Source organism: Callospermophilus lateralis, chromosome 3 (assembly GCF_048772815.1).
Source record: "Callospermophilus lateralis isolate mCalLat2 chromosome 3, mCalLat2.hap1, whole genome shotgun sequence".
NCBI classification, from domain to species: Eukaryota; Metazoa; Chordata; class Mammalia; order Rodentia; family Sciuridae; genus Callospermophilus; species Callospermophilus lateralis.
Genome location: NC_135307.1, coordinates 24,651,578 through 24,673,999, shown reverse-complemented (window position 1 = coordinate 24,673,999; position 22,422 = coordinate 24,651,578). Strand labels below are relative to the sequence as shown.

At 36.5% G+C, this 22,422-nt stretch overlaps 1 protein-coding gene across 14 annotated transcripts in view; it reads left to right on the top strand.

The window, feature by feature from the left end:
• Nrxn3 (neurexin 3) overlaps positions 1–22,422 on the top strand; it is a 1,468,922-nt gene that overhangs the window by 1,291,443 nt on the left and 155,057 nt on the right. For all 14 annotated transcript variants that reach the window (XM_076848054.2, XM_076848052.2, XM_076848056.2 and 11 more), the window contains one exon: positions 2,173–2,344. In XM_076848054.2, the coding sequence (XP_076704169.1) occupies positions 2,173–2,344 (172 nt within the window). The remainder of the gene's footprint in view (positions 1–2,172; positions 2,345–22,422) is intronic.

Here is a 22,422-nt window from a genome sequence, read left to right as displayed (position 1 = left end):
TTTATGTAGTGGTTTCTCATTGAAGAGCAGAGGTGCAATAAACACCCCACATTTGTGGGTGGGCAGAGGAGGAATGGTGTCTGTAGTCGTGGTTTCTTGCCTCCTCCAGTCCTTTTATTCTGCTAAGCAGGTTATGACTCAAGCCATCATAGCCTTGCTTATTTAGGAATGAGGGTATGAACCCATACACACACACACCCTCAGAAATAAATGACAGTTCTCTAAGAGAAAATAGAAAAGTCACGTTGTCATTTCTAAATCCTTTGAGGATCGAGGAGAAAATATAAATTGGATTATAATGTTAATGATTATGGGCACAGAAGGTCCAAAAAAGAACCCATAGTCAGGTTCATGTTTCCATTCATCATTTTGTTTTAATGTGAGGTACTTTGTTTAGTATGGAGATGTAGAGATGAAACAAAATAAAACAGAACTTAGTGATCCCAACAGAGATTTAAGAAGTCCTAAGTATGCTTGGTTACCATTTGGGTAGGCATTTGGATCACTTTTTCCAGGGAATAGCAGGTGGGAATTGTTGCCATCACCTGATGCTGTGTGCCATGCTGTGAGGACACAAAGGAAACAATAATGTCCACTCTGTATCTTTTCATCCCTGAATGTGGATGGCATTTTTGTTGACTGGTCTGTATTGCTATCTTCTAAGATCAAGACTTTGGGTACTTGTTCATTCTTTCAATTGAATACAAGATGTATTTGCATACTAAAGGACAAATGGCAAGTTGAAGACAACTATGTTTTGGGAAAATAAGTGAAATCTATCAAACTATGTGGAAACCAATGCCCATCTCACAAAAAGTCTTAATTTATTGACTTTCAGTGCAGTAGGTGCTTAATAAATATTGATTTATGTATTGAAAGAATGAATTACTAAATCTAGAATTCAGTGATATCTTTCCTAGAACTTAGTTAATATGGATTCTATACTTCTTTAACCATATTCACTTGCTTCTTTTTCAATCTCTTCTTCTACTTCTTGAACAAATAGAGAATAACAAAAGCTAGTGAACAAATACTGTGACCCATTCTTGTAGAACATCAGAATTGCAGCTGAATTTTATTATTTTTGCAGGTCCAACGTATTGCCAATAAGTCAGAAAACTAGAGAAATATAGGAGGATTCTTTCCTTCTGTCTTGCCCCATCCTTCCTCTACTTTACTGTGCCGCAATGGCACCCTAAAAAGTTGAAAAAGCTGAATGCACAGGATCCCCGAGGTCACTTTCATTTTGTTACATTGTGAAATACTAATTCCAATTCTTAGTCTTAACCAATTACTAGAGGACAAGTTTTAATAGCATTATTATTTGTGGTTTAGTGTTTTCTGGCATTTTCCAGGAAATAACCTCATCACCACTACTATCACCATCTCCATAATCATTTTCATTGTCACACTGTCACTCTTCTCACATTCATTGAAATTTACCCTCTCACAAGTCTTTTGCAACCACTGACATATTCTTCTGTTGTGTAACATAATCTATAACACTGACTATTACATCTGTCTTTGGATTAACTTGAGGAATAGGGCTACCCGTGTAGGAAGAATGGCAGCCATTTCATTCTGAAAACCCTGGCTCAATTTCACTATCCTTTCCTGAAAATATCATTTTAAATGTGGTTTGGATCTGTAGAAAGTATCACTGGGATTTGGTCTATAATGCCAATTGCTCTGCCATTGGCTCTGAACCATTCTATACCTCTACCCTTGGCCTCAATTGCCTCAAAATGTGCAGGCAGGCTCATATTTCCTTTTTAATCCAAATTGGAATGGTGAAATGATTTAGGACCCAGTGTTGTATTAGCCTCTTTTAGAAAAACAGACCTAATCCATCTTGCAGAAATGAACTTTGCAATGTCACTTCCTCATTGTTAGGTAGTTCTGTGGTTTCAGCCTTGATATCCGTTGAGGGCAATGGATGATGTAACCTGTGCAATGCAGCCTGTGAGAGCAATTTGGGTGGCTTTATACCATTGGTTTTTATGTTCAGGATGAAAGCCCATGGAGAAATATAGGATACTATTATTAACTTCACACTGACAGCTCCCTCGAGGCACCTACAGGTTTATTGCTAGTTGGAGGATCAACTTTAAGGGAGAAAAGTTTGTGGTCAGTGATAACTATGTCTATTTTCTTTTCTTTTTTAAATTACAGGAACAGGGAAAAATTGGTGTTGTTTTCAATATTGGCACGGTTGACATCTCCATCAAAGAGGAGAGGACTCCGGTCAATGATGGCAAATACCACGTAGTGCGCTTCACCAGGAATGGAGGCAATGCCACCCTCCAGGTGGACAACTGGCCAGTGAATGAACACTATCCTACAGGTACCAGTTTTGCTCTCAATAGCCATCTTCTCTTTCATGCTCCCATTCTCACTTGTACATGGCAATTTTTCTCGTGACTGTTACCAATCATGAAACACTGAGAGAAACACATATTCATGCTTTCTACATTGAGAAGATAAGTGATTTCTTATAGGACTTGCTCAGTACAGGGAACTTCTGGAGACTTACTAACTATGCACTGCACATTTATTTTTTGCCCAATTTAACCAATACTGTCTGACTGGTTCATACAAAGAACAATTACTATAGTTTTTTCCAGGGAGTGATAGCAGTGCAGGAAAGGGACCCTGTCTCTATTGTGAGCTATCATGGATCATTACAAGGTAATCAACTTGAGATCTGAAGTTTGTGGCACCATTTACTCAGGTATGATTAAAGGTGCAGATGGCCCGAGATGGCAGAAGAAAACAAAAGGTTTACTAAACTGTAGGGCATGTACATTAAGGTAGGGGGACAGGGAGAGAAAAAGCACGGGTGGAATTGCATTATTTGGCTGACTTTGGCAGTTGTATTTTTCTCACTTGTACTCAGCCTGCCTTGATTTTCGGAGATTGGTCCTGGTAGTCATTTTAATAGCAAGCAGGCTGATGTGGGAGAGAGAGAGGGGTTAATCATCCATTTAAATTTTACAGTCAAGGAGCATCAGGCAACAAACTCCCAGAGCCAGATGGCTGAATCAAGGGCAATGGGAGAAAAGGTTGCCTTCTTTAAAGGGATCATTCAAATAATCCCTTAGCTTTTCCTCTCATCTCTCACTTTTCCTAGGAAGAGCCTTGAGCCCTGATCATAAAGGTGCAAGGGCCCTTAACTTCACAGTTGCATGGTTACCAGGTAGATGGATGAAAGAAAATAGCCAAGAAGGCTGTGCTCCCCACGTCTATCTCTCTATCCTGTACTTTGAATCCTCTCAATTCCTGTTTTCCTCTCACTCCCTATGAACTGAGACAAGCACATCAACAAAGACCCTAGAAGCACATTTCTAGAAGTCTATGAGCTAGCTAACTAATAATTATCAGATTTGAGACAAATACTCAGAGTAAATACGTCTACTCTCATAGCCCAAGATGTTTGAATAGCTTGAAATCTATGATGATGTTTTTTTATGCCTGCATCATCATTAAGTTTTATTAAAAGCCAATCAGAAGTATCTGTGTTGTTAGGTTGTTCCCTAATATACAGAGTCTCCCTCTATGTGGTTTAAGAATTAGAAGAGCAAGGGTCCCCAAGGGATTGGAGCAAAATGTCCATATTACCCATTCATCTACTATCTTAGTTTTCAAAAAAGCTGTCAGCTCAGTCATCGCTGGGGGCCTGTTAGTAATGCTTAGACTAAGGCACCCCAAAGACCTCATGAGGTTATCTTTGAAAACTTAGAGCAAGCCAGAGGTGTTCGCAGTTACCATGAATTCTTATCATCGTCCAAATTCACTGGACATTAATAGACTTGATTTTTAAATGCTTCATGCGTAAACCCTGGGGGAATTGGTGGGGGTAGGTGAGAGAAACCAAAATAGCCTGAGCTCTTAAAAGCTGTTCATTTGCTCATAGGAAAAATCAATCTCTCTCTCCATGTATATTATCATTGGCCTTAAAATTGCTGCTGGAGGGTTTGTTTTGTTTCCATTAGGAATTTCAAAGATTTCTAAATTGATGTTAAACACTTGCCCTGAGCCAATAGAGAATCCACCAGTTTGCTGCCAGCAATGAGAAGGCTTTTTAATGGTCATTTTAAAGCCAGAGATAGGTAAGAAAACCAGTGACCCTTGCCGTACACCTCTCTTTGTGTCTTTAGTTCCAAATTATGGGTTGCTTCCTGTATGTTTTCAAAGCGGAATAAACCTTTCTTTGATGGCATTGCTTTCTCCTGAAAACTATTATTATCATCGTAACTGTTATTTAGTAATAACATATGTTATTATTTCAGGACAGGGGACAGTATGGCAGTTATAAGTGTGGGCCTTGGAGTCAACTGACACCCTCAGAACTTGGCTTCATCAGTTGTGTCTAGGCGGTAGGATTAAGACCTTGAAATATCCTAAACACTGAAATATTTGGTGCCTCTCCCCGACATAGATGCAAAACACAACACTAAACCATGAGTGTAAGAGTTTCTAAGAGTTTTGATGGTTCTTCTCTGAATTGCTATAAAAATTTAAGAATATATCAGATTCTTTCTTCTGAGAGTCTCGTTTATGTGTCTATTTTATTAGTTCTCTAAGTGCTTATTCTTATTTGGTGATCTAGTTCCAAACCTTACATAAGTTATTGAATCTCCCCGAACCTCTGATTCTGCATCTGGAAGATGGGGAAATGAGAATTCTCTTCAGAGTTAAAGTTAAGATTAATTGAGATGGGCACTTGTGAACTGCTCAACAGAATACTGGGCAATTAAGTCAGTATTCAGTGTTAGCCATGAAGACTACCAAGCATTGTGGTGGCATTTTAAATTATGACATGTATGCTTATGCATATTATATCACTTTGACTCTTATGGTCTGTAAGTTGAGTAAAGTTGATATTTTTATTCTCCATTTCAAAAAAGAGACAGGGAGATGATAATCCTTTCCTGAGATCACATAGGAAATGAGGGACAGAACAAGACCAGATTCTATTCCCAATTCAGCAAAATTTTCACTATTGCTTTCATTGCAAATTGCAGGGTGTAGAAATGAGCATCTTTCTTCTTGTGACATTTTAAATTCATTTCTCTTTATTTCAAAGTGTTGTATTTCAAAGGTAAATTTCCAGTGACCACACAAAAGTGGCTGTTATGAGATGTGGAATAGAAAATTCTCATTTAAAAAAAAAAATTCTTTTGATTCCACTGATTCTAGGCTGTCCTGGAGCCATTCTTGATTTTGTTGCCTCACATGAAAAGTAGTAACCCTATGCTAGGTTGAGTGCAAAAAAACTTTTGAGTTTTATGTTCTATTTTGCCAAGACATCCTGGGAATGGCTCACCATTATGGTCTTAGCTTATTTTCTCTCCTGCCTTCTTTCCTGTCTGATTGAAAGGATCTACTTAACTAAACTTAGAGTACCATTAAAATAATCTGGAAAAGTTTAATTTATTTGCTTTAAATTCTGAGACAAAAATGGCCTCTGCATCTGGACATCAAAGTATAAAGCCACCAACTTATATAGGCAATCTTGATACATATTCTGAAAAAAAAAGATATATCTTCTTTTTTCCAAACCATTGTTTTATTGATAATAGTAAACCATTAGGAGCTATAAAGAGTAGCTCTGTCTTGCTACTCATCTATTGCTAATGTTTAAATGGTAAAGCGATATGGAGTAGCTCCTACAAAATATTCAGTTAACTTGTCTCATTTTGAAGGGAACTGTTCTTACTCACTAGGACTGAATGTGTCAACCGTGCACCAGGATGAATGGGTCAACTCTCAGATCTTCTCATGGGCATTTATAGGATTTTATGTGGTTCTGCTGAAACATCCCACTGTGAAATATTTAGAACCCAGCTGGGCACAGGGCTTGTAGCACTGGCTCTTTTTGAATCAGTAAGGATCCAAAATGGAAATAGTTCTATAGCAATTGGAATCTTATATCACTTAATTCTGGGAGATAGAACTCAAAAGCAACTTCTTTCTTTGAACCTGAAAATAGAAAGACTAAGGAACAGGAGAGGAAATAAAAGAAGAAACAGCCCAGAGCTATCGTCCAGGCACTGACAAATGTTCCTTATAAAGCCTCTGATTGCTGTCTCTATACAATGCCATGGTGAGGACAAGGGAGGGGAAGTGAAAGGTGAGTTGAACATGAGGAATTAATTTTAGCCACAGCTCTGGGCCCCCTGGGAGGCTGAGCTGACTGGGATTGTTCAAGATCCTTTCTCTGCTGTGAGCAGGTGGCAGGTTATGCTGCGAGGGCTGTGAGAACCCTGAGCATGGTGCAATAAGGGCTTTTCAGGTCAGAGCCAAGCTTCCTAGGAGTTGAGGACTGATAAGCATCTCAGAGTGTGGGGCTTCCATCTTCCCATATTAGGAGATGCTAAGGAGAGCAAAGCCTCAACTGATTTTTCCTTGTTATTGTTGTATACCAACTCAGTTGAAGTCACCTTGACTGAATTTCTCAACAGTGTATTACTTCCCTGACTTTATAACAAGATACCTGAGGCAATTAACTAATACAGAGAGAAGGTTTATTTTGGTTCACAGTTTTGGAGGTTACAAACAATACCTGAAGCAATTAAGTTATACCTGGAGCAATTAACTGATAAAAATGAAAAGTTTATTTTGGCTCAATTTGTGGGGCTCCAATCTAAGACGGAATGGCTCCATTTGCTTTGAGCTTCCAGTGAGGGCAGCACATTGTGGCAGGAGTGTATGGTGGAGCAAACTGCTCACCTCATTAGTCAGAAAGTCCTCCACATTAGCCAGGAAGCAGAAAGGAAGAAGAGATGAGTGTTCCCCAGTCCCCTTTGAGGATACAACCCCAGTGACCTAAGGGCCTCCCGTAACCTCCCATAAGATCTGCCTCCTAATAACCCACAATACTTTCCAAGAGCATCACCCTGGGGATCAAGCCTCTAGCACATGGACATTTGAGTGACTCACCCAAACCATAGCAGTCTCTGAGAAGCTCAATGAATTGCCCAGTATCACATAATTTAAGGGGCAAAGCCAAGATTCTTGTCCCAATCTTCACCCTGCAGTACTTCAAACTATGTGTCCCATTTCTGTTTCTAAGTCATTTATTTTCTTGTTTACAGCACTTTTTTTTTCCCCTCAAAAATATTTTCAAACAGAAATCAATGTCTGGACTGGTTTAATTTCTAGGATTCTTAATTTTAGTATTATTGACATTTTGGGCTGGACAATTCTGTGCTGAGTATATGGCAGGGATGGGATGGGGGATTGTTCTATATATTGTAGGGTATTTATCAGTATCCCTGGCATTCACCTTTCAGATGCCAGTAGTATATATCTACAGATATCACATGTCTTTTAGTAGAGGCAAAAAATCACTACTAGATGAGAACCACTCAATTAAGGAAAGTACTCCCAAGTACTTTGTTTCAAATATTTATCATCCTTTCATAGTGTAGAACACATTCTTGGAGACAAAAGAAACTCTTTTTTTTTTTTTTTTGCCCACATTTCATCTCATTCTAGATTACTGAGACTTTGAAGGGTTAAAAGCAAGTCTCTGTACTTGACATGATACTAAAATTTCTCAGCCCTTAGGTTTTCATTAATTCCTAACCAGGAGATTTTCCATCTTTGCCAACAAACATTTGAGGCCTTGCCAGATTTGAAGCTTGCATTAAAACAAGCCTATATACCTGCTCATTCATCCGTTCAGCACTAGTGTAGCTTTCAGTTCAACAGGGGGAAAAATAGATAGTGGAGCCTGCAAAGAGAATAAGGAGTAACAATACAATCAAGAGGAAAAGGCATGTTTGAACCCAGGTTCAAGATAACAAAGATATAGCAGCAACTAGAGAAAGGCTCCCTTAATGAATGTGTTTGAACATTCCTAGGAACACTTTAAAACCATCTTATAAATAAGTTCCTCAAACATTCAGTCACAAAGTATATCAATGAATCAATCAAACGAATGCATTCTGAATAGTTGTACTGCAAAACAGTCATTCTTTACATTCTGTCAGAAATGAATTAGGATTCACAAATAAGTGAGTTTCTTTTTTCAAGGGACTTCCACATACTGCAGTTAGAAAAATTATAAAATATATATGTTAAGCAATGCTCTTCAACCTGGCTGCAAATGAGAATCCCCTGGAAACCTTAATAACTTCCAGTGCTCAGGTTCCAATTTAAGGGGCCTGGGGTGTGGTCCATAGATGAGCAGCACCAGAATTTCCTGGGAGGCTTTAAAAACGCAAACTCTCAGGGGACACTTCTAACTACTAATCAGAATCTGCATTTTAACAAGATCCCCAGGTGCTACATATACACACAAAATTTTGGAAGCAGAGGCCTAGGCATTGGTTTTTAAAGAGCTCCCAGAGTGATTCTTTATGCATCTAGATTTCAGAATCACTAATATTTAGAAAGTTAAATATATCTTGTTTTCCTTCTTTCAGACTGACTATTGGTGCTGTTCAAAACAGTAGCCACTAACCATATGTAGCTACTGAGCATTTGCAATGTGCTGGTGTTACTGAGGCTCTGAATTTTGCTGTTGTTGTTGTTGGTAGTGTTTTATTTTGCAATAATTAGGCCCTAAACACAGAAGGCTTTCAATGCACTTTCTCATTAGATATTCAGCAATACTGTGGTAGCTCTTATTGAACAGTATAGGACTAGAATATGGCATCTTTTATTTTCTTTTACCTGTTTTCTATCATAAATTCTTTACTTATATCATTGATAAAATTATTAGCACTCATTATATGAATGCCCTCATGTATTCATATAATGAGTTTTGTTATTATACAACCTTATGGATAATAACTTCACCCTATCACTTACTGACTTCAATAAGTTCCTATTGTTGAGAAGTTTCTCTATTCTTCAATCTCTATGATCATGTCTTGCATTAAAAACAAGTGAAGACTTAGATTGACATTTAATATAGGAAAAGATTTTTTTTTTTCTAAGTACTGGCTGGAGATATATTTCCTAAATAGAAGTGACAATCTATCCTTTTGTAAGCTATATTTGTATGCTCTGACAACATAGCTATGGCACAAATCCATCGGCAGACTTGACCCTCAAAGACCTGTTATTTTATCTATAAAATGGGGATTAGGATCATAGGTCTACCTCAGAAGGCAGACAGCTCTTTGAATACCATAGAGCATTACATAAATGATAATCATACTTGGCAGGGGTTTTATCAGGATGATTTGTCACTTGGATACATTTTGGACTCACTTTTCTCTTGAAAAGATTTTCTACACCGAGGTTTCCTCCTGGAAGGGGAGAATGCAAGATAAAAAGAGAGCTCCCATCTCCCATCATCCTTCCTCCACAATTCCAAAATCATAGAAAGGGTTCTAAAATGAGGATCATGTGCATTGAATGAACACTTTGCCCTAGAGGTCCCAAAAGTGGCAGATAAAGATACCCACCTCCTCTCAGCCAAACTCACCCAAGAAATGATGGCCACCATTTTTTGAGCACTTCCAAACACTCCCATTTTATGGACAACATCCTTCGTGGCCTTGAAATATCCTTAAGCTCAAGGTTGGTTTTATCCAAAAAAGTTTAGGCTGAGCTTGATTTAGGATTAGTTTGACACAATCTAAGACCACTTGACTTGAGAGTCCTAGATTTTAATTGTGTCCTTAGATTTTTTTTTTTTTTTTTTTTTTTGGATACCTTGAGACAGGGGCATAGCCCCAAAATTCTGGCTATAACTAAAGTCTTGGCAGTTTAGAATTTTTTCTCTAAAGTTAAACCCTACAATTTTTCTCTCAGACTAAATGTCTAATTTTTTTACCCCAAATCTAAAAGTTAGCAATTCCCTGGGTATTCACAGACATTGGTGTCTTTCCTTTCACGACCCCATTATGCCTCCTAGCACCATATCTAAGCAGACAGGAAGAGCTTTATTAAATGAAAGTTCATTTTACTGTTTAATGTTCCTGCTTGGGGGATAGAAAGTGGAGAGAGGGTGCTTAGCAATTGTTTTTCTTTAATTTTTGTTTTATCAGGCAAAACTCCTTTCTCTTCTGCGAATTCCCAGCCACAAGATAAATAGCCTTGTGTCTTACAAGTTAAATACAATTACCACTATCAAACCTAGAGCTTTACTTTTCCTGTAAATGTCCCTTAGAAGCTGATAAGCATTTCAAGGCAAACTCTGGGCTTCTGGCTAATGCTAAAATTAAACACAATCACCCTGAAGATAAAAAGACTGGCTAGAAATAGAAGTGTATGTATGTGTGTGTGTGTGTGTGTGTGTGTGTGTGTATGTCTGTGTGTGTATGTTATATATAATACTGGTATTTATATATAAATAAAACCATCCTATGGTTTAAAAGAACACTTGGGATAGAAGGAGAATGAATTTATGAACACTGGGCACATGAAACTTCCCCTAAGATATTAAGCTAATACACAACTCAAAGATTATATATAAAAGAGTTAAATAGCACACACATAGGGGCTTCACAATAATGAAGATTTACATTAGATAGCATGATAGCAATTATAATAACTACAAGACATTATTTATCTATAATTCATTTGTGACCAGGGCAGTGCTTTTGGCTCAATGGGTTGCTAAGCGAAAGAATAATTTTGCTGCAAACTTCTGTAGGACTTTTTATGATACCCACCTTCTTTTGGGTCCTGGTTTATGTTCTCTACATTTTTGGTAGATTACCTTGGGATTTAGAGGGGAAGGTAGACTTTAACAAATTGAAAGGCACATGGTATTTATTTAGCCACAAGCTAAATATTATAAATATTATAGTCTAGGACTCAGTGAAATGAGTAATGAGAAATTTGAGGGCCACTTGCAGGTACTACTTAGCTAGAAATGAAAGAAAAAGAATTTCTTAATTTCCATCTGTAATGCATAGATTTCATTAAATCACATTCTTGGAATAATATGTTCAAGATTAGAAATGCAGTGTAGTCACACTCTATGCAATTTTAAAATTACACTCATTTGAAATAGTGTGACATAAAAATATTAATAACATCTCACTCTATGTGAGGCATCTGTAATAACACAGACTCTTCTGAATTTGAACAATCATAAATATTACATACTTCTAAAGCTGTGCTAGTGAATTATAAGTTTTGTTCACCCTATTGTCACAGGGAAGCTCTAGTTTAAGTGGTAAGTAAAAATTCTGGTCTGTAGAATTTGTCTTTAATTATGAAACTATGGTTATCCCAACCATCAAATGATTACCCTTTACTATTTTTTTCTGTGGCCCAGAGTTGACTAAATATCAAGTGTCCCAATACAGTTTAAGAACACAGTTTTATTTATAGGAAAAGTTTTCAAGTTTTATTCTCCTCCATGAAGCTTTGCACAAGGTTTCAGGGTCCCTCTAGTTATTTACAATCTAAAAAGAACATTGAGTTTCTTAGATAAAAGTGGCACATAAATATCCAATAATAATTATATATATTCACATACAGTATGTCATTTATAATTCCATAAAGCAGAGAGGGTAATGAATGGTGCTCTATACTGTAAATCACTCAATCGATTGTAATCATATTGCAGCTCATCTCAGAGAGATAAAGACCTTCCACTCTAAAATCCCTGTCAATACCCCAGCAGGCTCAAGAGAGGGGAAAGAAGGTCAGAAGAGGAAGGAGGGAATGAGTCAAGGACAAAGAGGCACATTTAACCTTCAGTGCCTGGAGTTAATGTGGATTGGATTGGATTCTTCATAATATTTACAGTTTGCTGTAGGAGATGCATTTGTTTTTCATACAGTATTTTACAGCCTTCCAGGATTCCCTGATGCTCTGTGTTGGCCTGGATGATGAAATTTGCCAAATGACGAATTCAGTATTGCATAAGAAGACTTAAAGTTAGAGATACAGGTAGAAAATGGTGAAGCTTATACTAAACTATAGAAATGAGTCAATAATGTGCTATAAAAATTTATACTGCCTTTCAAACAGCAAAAGCATGCAAAAATATTCCCCCTAACTGTGTTATCTTTAATGTAAAAAAAATTGTTGCTAGTCTCCTATCCTTATCAATGGGGTGGTTTTGGGTAGAGCTATCTCATTCATTATACATTATACATTCATTCATTCACTGTTCAACACATATTTATTCAATATCTAGTTTACATGTGAATCTGTGCTAGGTGATGTGTATTTGGTGAGAAATAATGACAGCTCCTGCGTTCAAGGATCTTCTATTGCCATGCAAGATAAATAAAATTACAAAAGCAGGGCTAATTTCAATACCTAAATTTTATTTATCAGTTATTAAATGTCAGTAACTGTCCTGAGTTTTGTATTAAGTCTTCATGATAGCCCTAAGGGGTAGATACTACTTTTGTCATTATCTTACAAATAGGGATGTGGAGGCTTATAAGATTAGTTAACTCTCCCAGGATCAAGAGCCAGTCCCTGAAGACCATGAAGTCAAGCTGTGTGTCTTGGAAGGTAAACCCCAGGCTCCTATGCACCAAACTATCTTATTCTTGCAATTCCATATAGTGAAAAAAAGGTGCTATTATTGGGGTGAGATCTGGGTTCAATGGAAGTCACACAAAAGTGCCTGATGGTGGCTGGGAATAAGAGAGTGGTGAGCACAGGATGGAATTTAGACTGTGACCTTGGGTTGTCTGAACAATATTAATGAGTTTTGTTCCCATTCTTAGGCATACACACATGTAAACTGTAACAAGACAATCCACACCTTTCACACTGAAAGAACTAATGAGCTAGTGTTTTGTTGTTGTTTTAAATTTTGACTTATTGAGGTACAATGGATAAGTCAAAAACCTCTGTACCTATTTAATATGCAGGAATATGCATACACCCGTGTTACCATCACCACATTTAATATAATAAACACATCTGTCATTCATGGTTTCACTTAGTGCAGTTTCCCCAGACAGATGAGTAAACTGAGGGTCAGGGAAGTTGAGCACATTTGCTGCTGTCACCACTCCAGCAAGTGGCGGATCTGGTATTCCACAAAAGTTTGTTTGTCCCCAAACCCCAATTCTTCCTTACTCTACCCTTCCAACTGACTTAGTCTAGAGCACTCCAGTTTGCAGTATATATACAGCTCAGATTCATTTGGTGACAGATGTAAATTCACATGCAAATTTACTATTGTTTCCCACATCCCAGGGCATGCCTGTCACTCTACAATCCCCTTATTAAACATTTACTAGAAATGTACTTCTGCCCAATGCACAATTGCCAGCCTCAATGTTTAATTAAACTAGATTTGTTTTCATTTTAATCACATTATAGAGATGTGTTTTTTCTTAGAGTTCAATGTTGAAGTCTTCATTACAAATGCCTACAAGTGGCAGAGAGAAGGATGAAGAGAGGGATGAAAGTCTATTCTTAAACAAAGGATTTTAGGGGAATGATATTAACAGTAGATAACGCTGATATAGTACTTATTTTTGAATACTCACAGCATGTGGACTGAAATTTTATTCCCATTTTAGAGATATAGAAAATAAGTCTCAGAGATATTAAGTAACATACTCCCATGTCACACAGCTAGTGATAGGAATGACCTGGATGTGAATAGAGGCAAGGAGACCTTGAGACTTATATAAGAGATCTGGAAATAGTAAATTTTGTAGGTTTTGAAAACCTGTATTTAATTATAAATATTGTATTTGTACATTACATTTATGACTACTTTATACATATTTATATATATATATAAAAATATATAATATGTATATAAATATATAAGCCTGTTCAAATTATATATATATATCATTACAGGTTTTGCAAGGTCTTTGCTGAAATGATCTGGCCCTGCTATTGTAGAGCAAAAGCAATCATGAACAATACATAAATGAATTTGAATGCATGCAACCAGATTCTTATAACACTTGGTTTGCAAAAACAGGAGGTTGTGATGCACTTAGTAATAGATAAGGGACCTGGGATTGACATCATGGACATTTTGAAGCCTATAGCTCTGTCTTTACTAATCCATTAGCTTTGTCCTGTGGCTTGTTGTATCTCTGGTTAGAATGAAAGGAACAAGATAATCTGTAAGTGAGCCAAGCATAGTGGTACATGCCTATAATCCCAGAAAACTCTGCAGACTGAGGCTGGAGGATCACAAGGCCATTCTCAGCAATTGCCTGAGGCCTTAAACAGTTTAGCAAGATCCTGTCTCAGATAAAATGAAATGAATGAATGATTGAATAAATAAATAAATACCAGCTGGGGATGTTTCTCAGTGGTAAAGTACCTCTGGGTTCAATCCCTAGTATGGGAGGGGGAGGGAGAGGGGGAGGGAGAGGGAGAGAGAGAGAGAATATATCTGTAAGTGCATGATTAAGTCCCCAGAAACACTGAGAATAGTATTACACTGTAGAGTGACTCAGAATCACTAGTGAGGAGAAATAGAAGAATCCATAAGCAACACAGCAATACATTCACCTTTTCTTAAAAACAGCAAACAGACAAGAAGCCCAGCCAAATACCACCTTGCTATCTCAATTCCAAAGGCAGACCTCTTTCTATCTTCTTGTATGTTATGCAGTATTTTTCTTAGCGAAAAGTTTGAAGATGATGAACAGCAAACACTACTTCTCCAGTTCTGTTAATTCTACTTAGCAACTGCGAGCTGTGATATACTTTCCTCCCTTTGTCCCCAGAGAAGTTGCATCGTTTTCTTTTGAATTCTTAGGTTTTTATGAGCTACTGACTTAGCTGCCCTAGCCTATTATCTATAACCCTCTGCAGAAAGGTGTCAGTTGACACCTAGCATTTATCTTTCCTCCTACCCCCTCCCTGATGGGTCCATCTTCTAAGTCCCAGAGAACACGGCCTTCATTTTCTCAGCACTGGTTGCATCTCTCCTCCTGAGGAGAGCTTCCTGTCTGACCTTCTGCTCCATTTCTGGCCACTGATCTGCTGTGATGAGGGGGGACTTTCCTTAGATATGGCTCGACCTACTTCTTGTCACAGACTTTTACAGATTTCAGATTCTGATCCCCTATTATTAAAGGAACAAGAGCCCAGAGAATTTTTATAGATGTCTATATGTACACACACTCATGCACATGTTTAAAGTAAACTTCTAAAACTCTTTTTGATCTACATCTTCCTATCCCTGGTAACCACCATTTTAGTTTGTTTCTAGATATTTGACTTTTATTTAGACTCCACGTACAAGGGAAATCATGCAGTATTTTATTTCTGTACAAAATTATAATTTTGAAACATGACTAAGTCTAGAGACTTGATATACAACAGGAGCACAATAGTTAATTGTAAATTATTACATATTTGTAAGTTGCCAATAAAGTAGACTTTAGGTAAAAAAGAAAGGTCACTATATGAGACAATGAATATTATTTTGCTTGACTGTAATAATTTTGTTTCACTTTTTATGTTTTATATATTTAATCAAGATAAGTATATTGAAACATTATGTTATATATCTTAAATATGATGCAATAAATGTTTAAAGAATAAATATTCAAACTAAGGCATACTGGGTTTTAGTTATAGGATATGCATCTCTTCACATTTTTCCCATATTAATATTAACAGCAATAAATTATCAATAAAAAATAAAGTTCTCAGTACCAAAATTTAAAAAAATACCAACTCCTTATAATGCAAACAGAGTGGTGACACTTTTGCTTTAATCCTTTATTTTAAAAGGAATAAAAAATAGTCGGTACTTAGTGTTAAAAACTGCACAACAGTACTGAGATTATAGGATACTTGTGACTTCATTGTCTGCCAGTGCATGATAATACATGCCAAGATAAAGTGCATCCTTAAGGGCAGCGACCGTAAATAAGCTAATTTTTCCAGCAATAGGAAAATGTCAAATGTTTTGCTATTGGTAACTTTTTAAGATTTTACTAGGAAAAAAATATGTTTTGTCAAAACAATTAAATCTTACTTTATTAAAATATGTTTACATTGGTGAAATTATTTTCTGTTGGTCTAAACTTGTGAATTTCCCAATGCACCTATATAAAATGATAAAAGGGAAGAAGGTTTACTTATCTATGAAAGTTAGAAAAAATATATAAATCTGACATAAACAAAAATGTAAAATAAAAGTAAACCTAAAATCATCTCAGACAGCCAATGCTTAGAAATACTTATTACTTCCATTTTTTAACATGTATAAAACTGTTATTTTTAGTTGCTATTTCAAACAAAATAGGAATTCATATAAGTGAAGTACAAACTGAAATAGAACTAAAATGCTTTTAGACTTTCAAAATGAATGGCTGATTTTTTTTTTTTTTACTACATTTTCTTTGTGGAGAGGGTGGTACCAGATCTCTAGAATAGATAAAAATGAAGACAATCCATAGAAAAGAAAATGTGGTTCTCAGGTAGTAATTGAGCTTTCCTGACAGAAGTATACCAAGTGAAATCTAAGAGTCTTGCCTCATTTTGTGACTTTCTCCCACCAAGACCCAGAAGAATTTTGCACTCCCAAGTAAGAGTCATAAGGGGAATTTTGAAATACTCTGAATAGATCTGTTCTGGACTGATCAGAACTGAGCAAGGTGTGATGCCAGTACATTAATTGGGAATCCTAACCAACCCTGCTTCCAAATCTTTATGGACAACTCTCTAGTCTTATTTTTACTCTCAAAGATTCATCTGAATCATTGTTTCAGCTCACTTTTCTAGTGGTCTGCTTGGAAAGAGAGTGGTTATAGAAGTTTCTGATTAACTTGTAATTGAATTTTGCAGCATTCCAGCTCATTCTATGGATGGGCAATTATATAACTGTATCTTTCTGTCAAGTTACAGTTGCTTAACTTTTCTGGTCAGATACTACAACCAACAGAAGTGTATCTTGAGCTCTCCTGCTTTGATTTTTTATTTCTTGCTGCTCCCCATCCCTCCTGTTCCAACACCCCTAATCCCACTGGTCCCTGCAGCTACTTATAACAAGCAAATTGTTGACTAAAGGGACCAAGAATTTGGGCAATAATTGTGTACTTTGAAACCTCACTGCCATTGGGAAGCACAAAAGCAACTGAACACCCCGTTGACACCGCCAGCCTTGAGTGACTTGATCTGCCCACTCAAGTTCATGCTCATCTGTTGATGTACCACCAGCCTCTCGAGTAAGAAGAAGTCCTAGTGTCTGCTTTCCTTTGTTTATATAGACTGGTCAGTTTGGGCACTAAAAGTACTTATGAAGAAGCATCCATCTCTAGACCTCCCTGTGCTAGACATGGAATAATAGGGTTTGAGCCTTTATTTATTCAGAGGAAGTTTAAATCCAACAAATTAAGAAAGGAGGAAATCTAAATATCTCTTCACTACTTACTGTATCTTTCTGAGTCATACCCCAAAGTAAATCTTCAAATCACATCCTTGGGTTTTGGTTAGGTGGGAAACTTCCAGAATTATTCAGCCGTCTACACCCTTGTGAAGATTTCAATGGGATTTAAATAAAACACCCCCTCTAATATCAGAAATTGAAGCATAAAACCAAGGAAACTGCAAACTCGCCTCTCACCTGGCTCATCTTCTCCTAATTACATCCTAAACCCATGAAGAGTGTAAGTGCTTTTTGACAAGACAGCAATGGTACATCAATAGATACAGCATGAACTTGAGTGGGCAAATCAAGTCACTCAAAAGCCTTCTTTTAATGTCTTGGATCATTACCACAAAGATAAAAGCAGGTTTCTGAAAGAGTGAAATTCAAAGGAACCTCGTAATTAGAATGGTGAAGATACTGGGTCATCTGGTCCACTCCCCTGGTTGGTTCAGAAATATTGTACAATATAGATTAGTCTAATTGTATTAGTCTAATTTGAAATGTTATAGATGACAAAATTCACCTTTCTTCCACCAAGAGAATAGATCTTTCTGATTTCTCTTTTCTTTGGCTTTAAAAATAAGTTGTGTTCAATGCCATTTTATTGGGGATGTCAGTTGATTCTAAATTCTAAATCATGGATACTTATTTCTTACAATTATCTAGGAGGTGCTTCTTATTCCAAGGTGAAAGGTTCATGGAGAACATACAAAAGTGTGCTTTGTTTTGAGATATTTTTAAAATTTCTCTTTCTATACAGTATACATTCACATATCAATGGGTAAATACAAAACTATTGCATTTGCTTTTGCACATGACAAATGTTCAAAAAACTTAAATTTAAAATAGCCTATTAACTGGTTGTAGTGGCACATTCTTGCAATCCCAGTGACTTAGTAGGAGGCTGAGGCAGGAGAATCGCAAGTTTGAGGCCAGCCTTGATCATTTACTGAGCGCCTTCTCTCAAAATAAAATGGGCTGAGGATATATTTCAATTGTAAAGTACTGGGTTCAATCCTCAGTACCAAAATAGATAAATAAATAACCTACAATCTTTAGACCTATTTTTCACATTAATATGATTTCACATATATATTTAACATAGTGACTAAAAGAAGTGAAAGGATTAACATTTTATTTTTGTGTTTCAAACATGTAGGTTTTCAGAGGTTATAAGAACCTTAGCAGTCCTCTGTACCTTCAAAGATATGTAATTGAATGGTTTGTTGGATTCAAAACACCTGCATCCCACGGTGGCAATAGTTCTCAACTTCATAAATACTCTTTTTCTTTTTTTTCCAACAGAGAAAAGGTCTATTTTATTGTACACCTATTATTTGGAAAGATTATTAGATCAATGGAATTGCTACTTTAACTATGTCAGTTAAAGAATTAGGTCCTTAACAGATTTACAGAAATAATAATGCATTGTTACTATTTTATTGTGTCATGAATTATTTGTTTTGTGTTGATAGATGGCTTCAGGATAATTTAATTTTTTTTTCATTTGTATTCATAGCACTTAATATATGTTAATATCTGGTGTCCCTGTGTGTTGTGGATTATGGAAGTAGGATGTTAAAAGATTATTAAAGACTCCGCTCCTAAAATGGTTATAATTTCATAGGAAACAAACAAATAAACATGCCCAGGAGAAATGATATTCAGTGCAGAATAGTGGACTATGCATATCAGATAAATATCTTAAATTTGTGGATAATTTTATATCCATAATTGGTTACTTTATTAAAAGTTGTTTTCAAGAGATCCTAATATTAAAAAAGCTCTTCTCAATGTCACTTTTACAATATGAACTAATACTTGAGTCATGACATAAACCATGATGTACTTCTAATGATTGACAAGTATGTGTCTGAGTTGCCAATCAGAACATTTAGCATTTAGCATTTAAATGTCCTTATATTTTAACCCCTTAATTCCTGGATCTTGATAATTTTCTCTAAGGTCAGGCACTCATTCGCATAGTAAAATAATACCAATCTAATACTAGCTATTAATACTGGAGAAATGACTTTTAAGTTAGTTTATTTTTTTTATTGGTTATTCAAAACATTACAAAGCTTGCAGAATCACATCGGTTACACATCCACATTTTTACATAATACCATAATAGTAACTGTTGTATTCTGCTACCTTTCCTATCCTCTACTATCCCCCCTCCCCTCCCCTCCCATCTTCTCTCTGTACCCCATCTACTGTAATTCATTTCTCTCCTTATTTCTTTTTGCTAATTCATAAACTTTAAAAAAGGTTGAAGAGGAAGTGCCTACTATATAAGTATATAAGTATATATACTATATAAATATAGTGTAGTGTATCTTTCTATCACAGTATAGGTAAGGCTATCCATGACAAGCTATTTTTCATACCCTGGCAAAACAGAAATTGGTTTGGGAAGGTTAAGTTTAAGGATGGGTGTGAAGATCATGATCTCTCAGAAAAAGAGAGGGCAAAGACTCTAAAGACTCCTCAGGGAGACTTTGTAGAGTGAGAAACCCATTCTGGGTTGGGTGGGGGTTCCCAATACCACAAGAAGTCCACAATTTGGTCTGTTTTTACTAATCTTCTATCCATCCTCATTCAAATTGTGATGGGAGGAGGCCAGGTAAGAGGTTCCTTGTGCCCTTGTTGGCTCTTCTTTTTATTACCCTTGAAGTCAACCTCTGCCACTCTTTATCCCCTTTCCTCTCCTAAGTCTAAAACTGGAATCAGAGATGTATCAGTCTTTCTCTATTTCTTTGCCTTTTCCCAATTCCCTCAGCTATACCCTTTTCTTCTCACAGGAAGAACGTTATTGTATCTCTTCCCTTGGATTTGACAATTTTCTCCTTAGAAAGAGGAACAGGGTTAAGGATAAGTAGTAGGTACCCAAGTCTCCCTCTCTCTATCCAAGGATCCTTAGAGCTTTTGCCACACAAACTCCTTTGACTTCAGAGACAGACCAACTCTCACCTCCTGCCAGGACTTGATGGCCACCCCCATATGAAAGGGGGCACCATTATTGCTCAGTTTCTCCTTCCTTCCTAAATTTCCTAGATATAATTTAGTGTTTGCTTCATATAAAAAGAACCACACACTTTAAATTGTTCTTTTTTATGGGCACATATTTCTGTGGTTCACATAGGTGTTTTTTTTCTGTCCTGACCTGGCTTGGGTAGAGCTACCTAATATGAATGGCTTCATTCACCTTCAGGGGCTCTGCTGAGATAGCTGAGTTGGCTGAGCAAGTTCAAATGGCTGAGTTTTTCTTCTTGTGGAAGAGGAGCCTAGATCAGCCTTCTTCATATGGCAGTCTCAGGCTGTGGCAGCAGGAGACCGTTAACACCAATACGGGTACAAAAATGCTGTTCAGCTCTCTGCCCACATCACCCTTTGCTAATATGCCCTGTGCCAAAGGAAGTTTGGCAGCCATCCAGGATCAAGAGGTGGAAAAAGAAGACTCAACCTCTGGTGGGAGAAATGACAGAGACCCACTGCCAAGGGGTGTGCACATCCAGATGGGATTGTAGCTACTTTTCAGCTTAACGCTGTAGGAGGAAAGAAAGGCTCTGGTTGGGATAACTCTATTTCCCTCTTCAACTTTCTACTCTCATCCTGAAATTCAGGACTCAAACTGAAGTTGGAAATTAGTGGCTTCCACTGAGGAATTGCCTTTCTTTTGTTTTTGAGCATGGAAGTTTGAAACTACTCTTGGCTCCTCCTGCCATAACACAAGCCTTCTTCTTCTTTTTTTTTTTTTTTCATTTTCCTTTTTCCTATTTTTCTCTATGTATCTGATCATTTCACCCAAATTGAATTAAATGCTTTGTAAAAATTAAATATCTACACATATTATCATTGTTTATATTCTCTTTTGATTCTCTTCTTCATTAACAATAAATCATATTATTTATAAAATTTATTATGTGAGTACAGGATATGCTCTCCTTTTCTTCTTCCATTCTTTTTTTTTCTTTCAAACACAGATAAGTTTTTAAAACAGTCCTATACTAATCCATACTTCCTCCAGATATTTCTCTGAGCTCAACACATTGTTGTTTATCATTATCCTTTGTTTGTAGTCAGATTTAAGGCCATGCTACAATTCTCACAAACAAATCAATTTGAATTAATTTGCCAAGTAGAGTTAATGAGGCATTGTATGAATTCGAGATTTAACTACTGCTTTCCCTGAGGTCATTTCTTCACTGGGAAAATTTTGATTCTTATACCTCATTGCAATAGTATGTATCTGATATTTGCATCTCTCACTAAATGATGTGTGTCTACCAACTGGCTAATTTTTTTTTTTTTGAAAAGTCTTGGAAACACCATGCAATCAAACAAGTAGGCATATAGGCAATTCTTCAGTTAATACCTTTGTGGGCAGAGAATAGTCGTGAAGGTCTGCATTCTCTGATGCTTGCTTATACTAGGAGTACTATTATTAATGAAGTCCTAAGCTGAAGTTTGAGAAATATCAATGAGGGTAATTATATTTCTTAGATGAACTTTGTGGTCTCCTCAACCTTAAAATTGTGGACTTCTCTCAAATTAAAAACTATAAGTTTCAATGAATTCTATTTCCATAAACTACCTTGTGATTCATTAGAAGACAAGAAAACATTTACTAAAGAGGGAACTCAGTGGTTCTGTGAGCTCTCCATTCTCTCCATGCACATCTTTATCCTTCAGGTTATAAGAACTTATGGAATAAAATTAAGTAAAATTTCCACATTCCCCCTCAACAACAAAAGGTGAGGAAATGGTACATGAATTTTTTAAAGAAGCTCACATTTCTAGGTCTTAGATGGATAACCTTCCAAGAAGCTTATGGAGCTTTAATTCCAAGCTCTTGTTAATATTCACTGAGAAATAATCAGAGGAAATCAGAATACAAAACCAATTTGGCAAGTATCCTAAATTTTACATAGTATAAAAGGAGAGTTCTCTTATACTTGGGATATATATTAGAAAAATTTTCAAAAGTTTCATTTGAGAGAAAAATTGGTGCACATTTAACTATATTCAACAAAGAATCGGGTGATGTCTGAGAACTCACATGGATTCATCAATACATGTGTTAACAAACTAGTGTAAATTCCCCTTGTGTGAAGAGATCT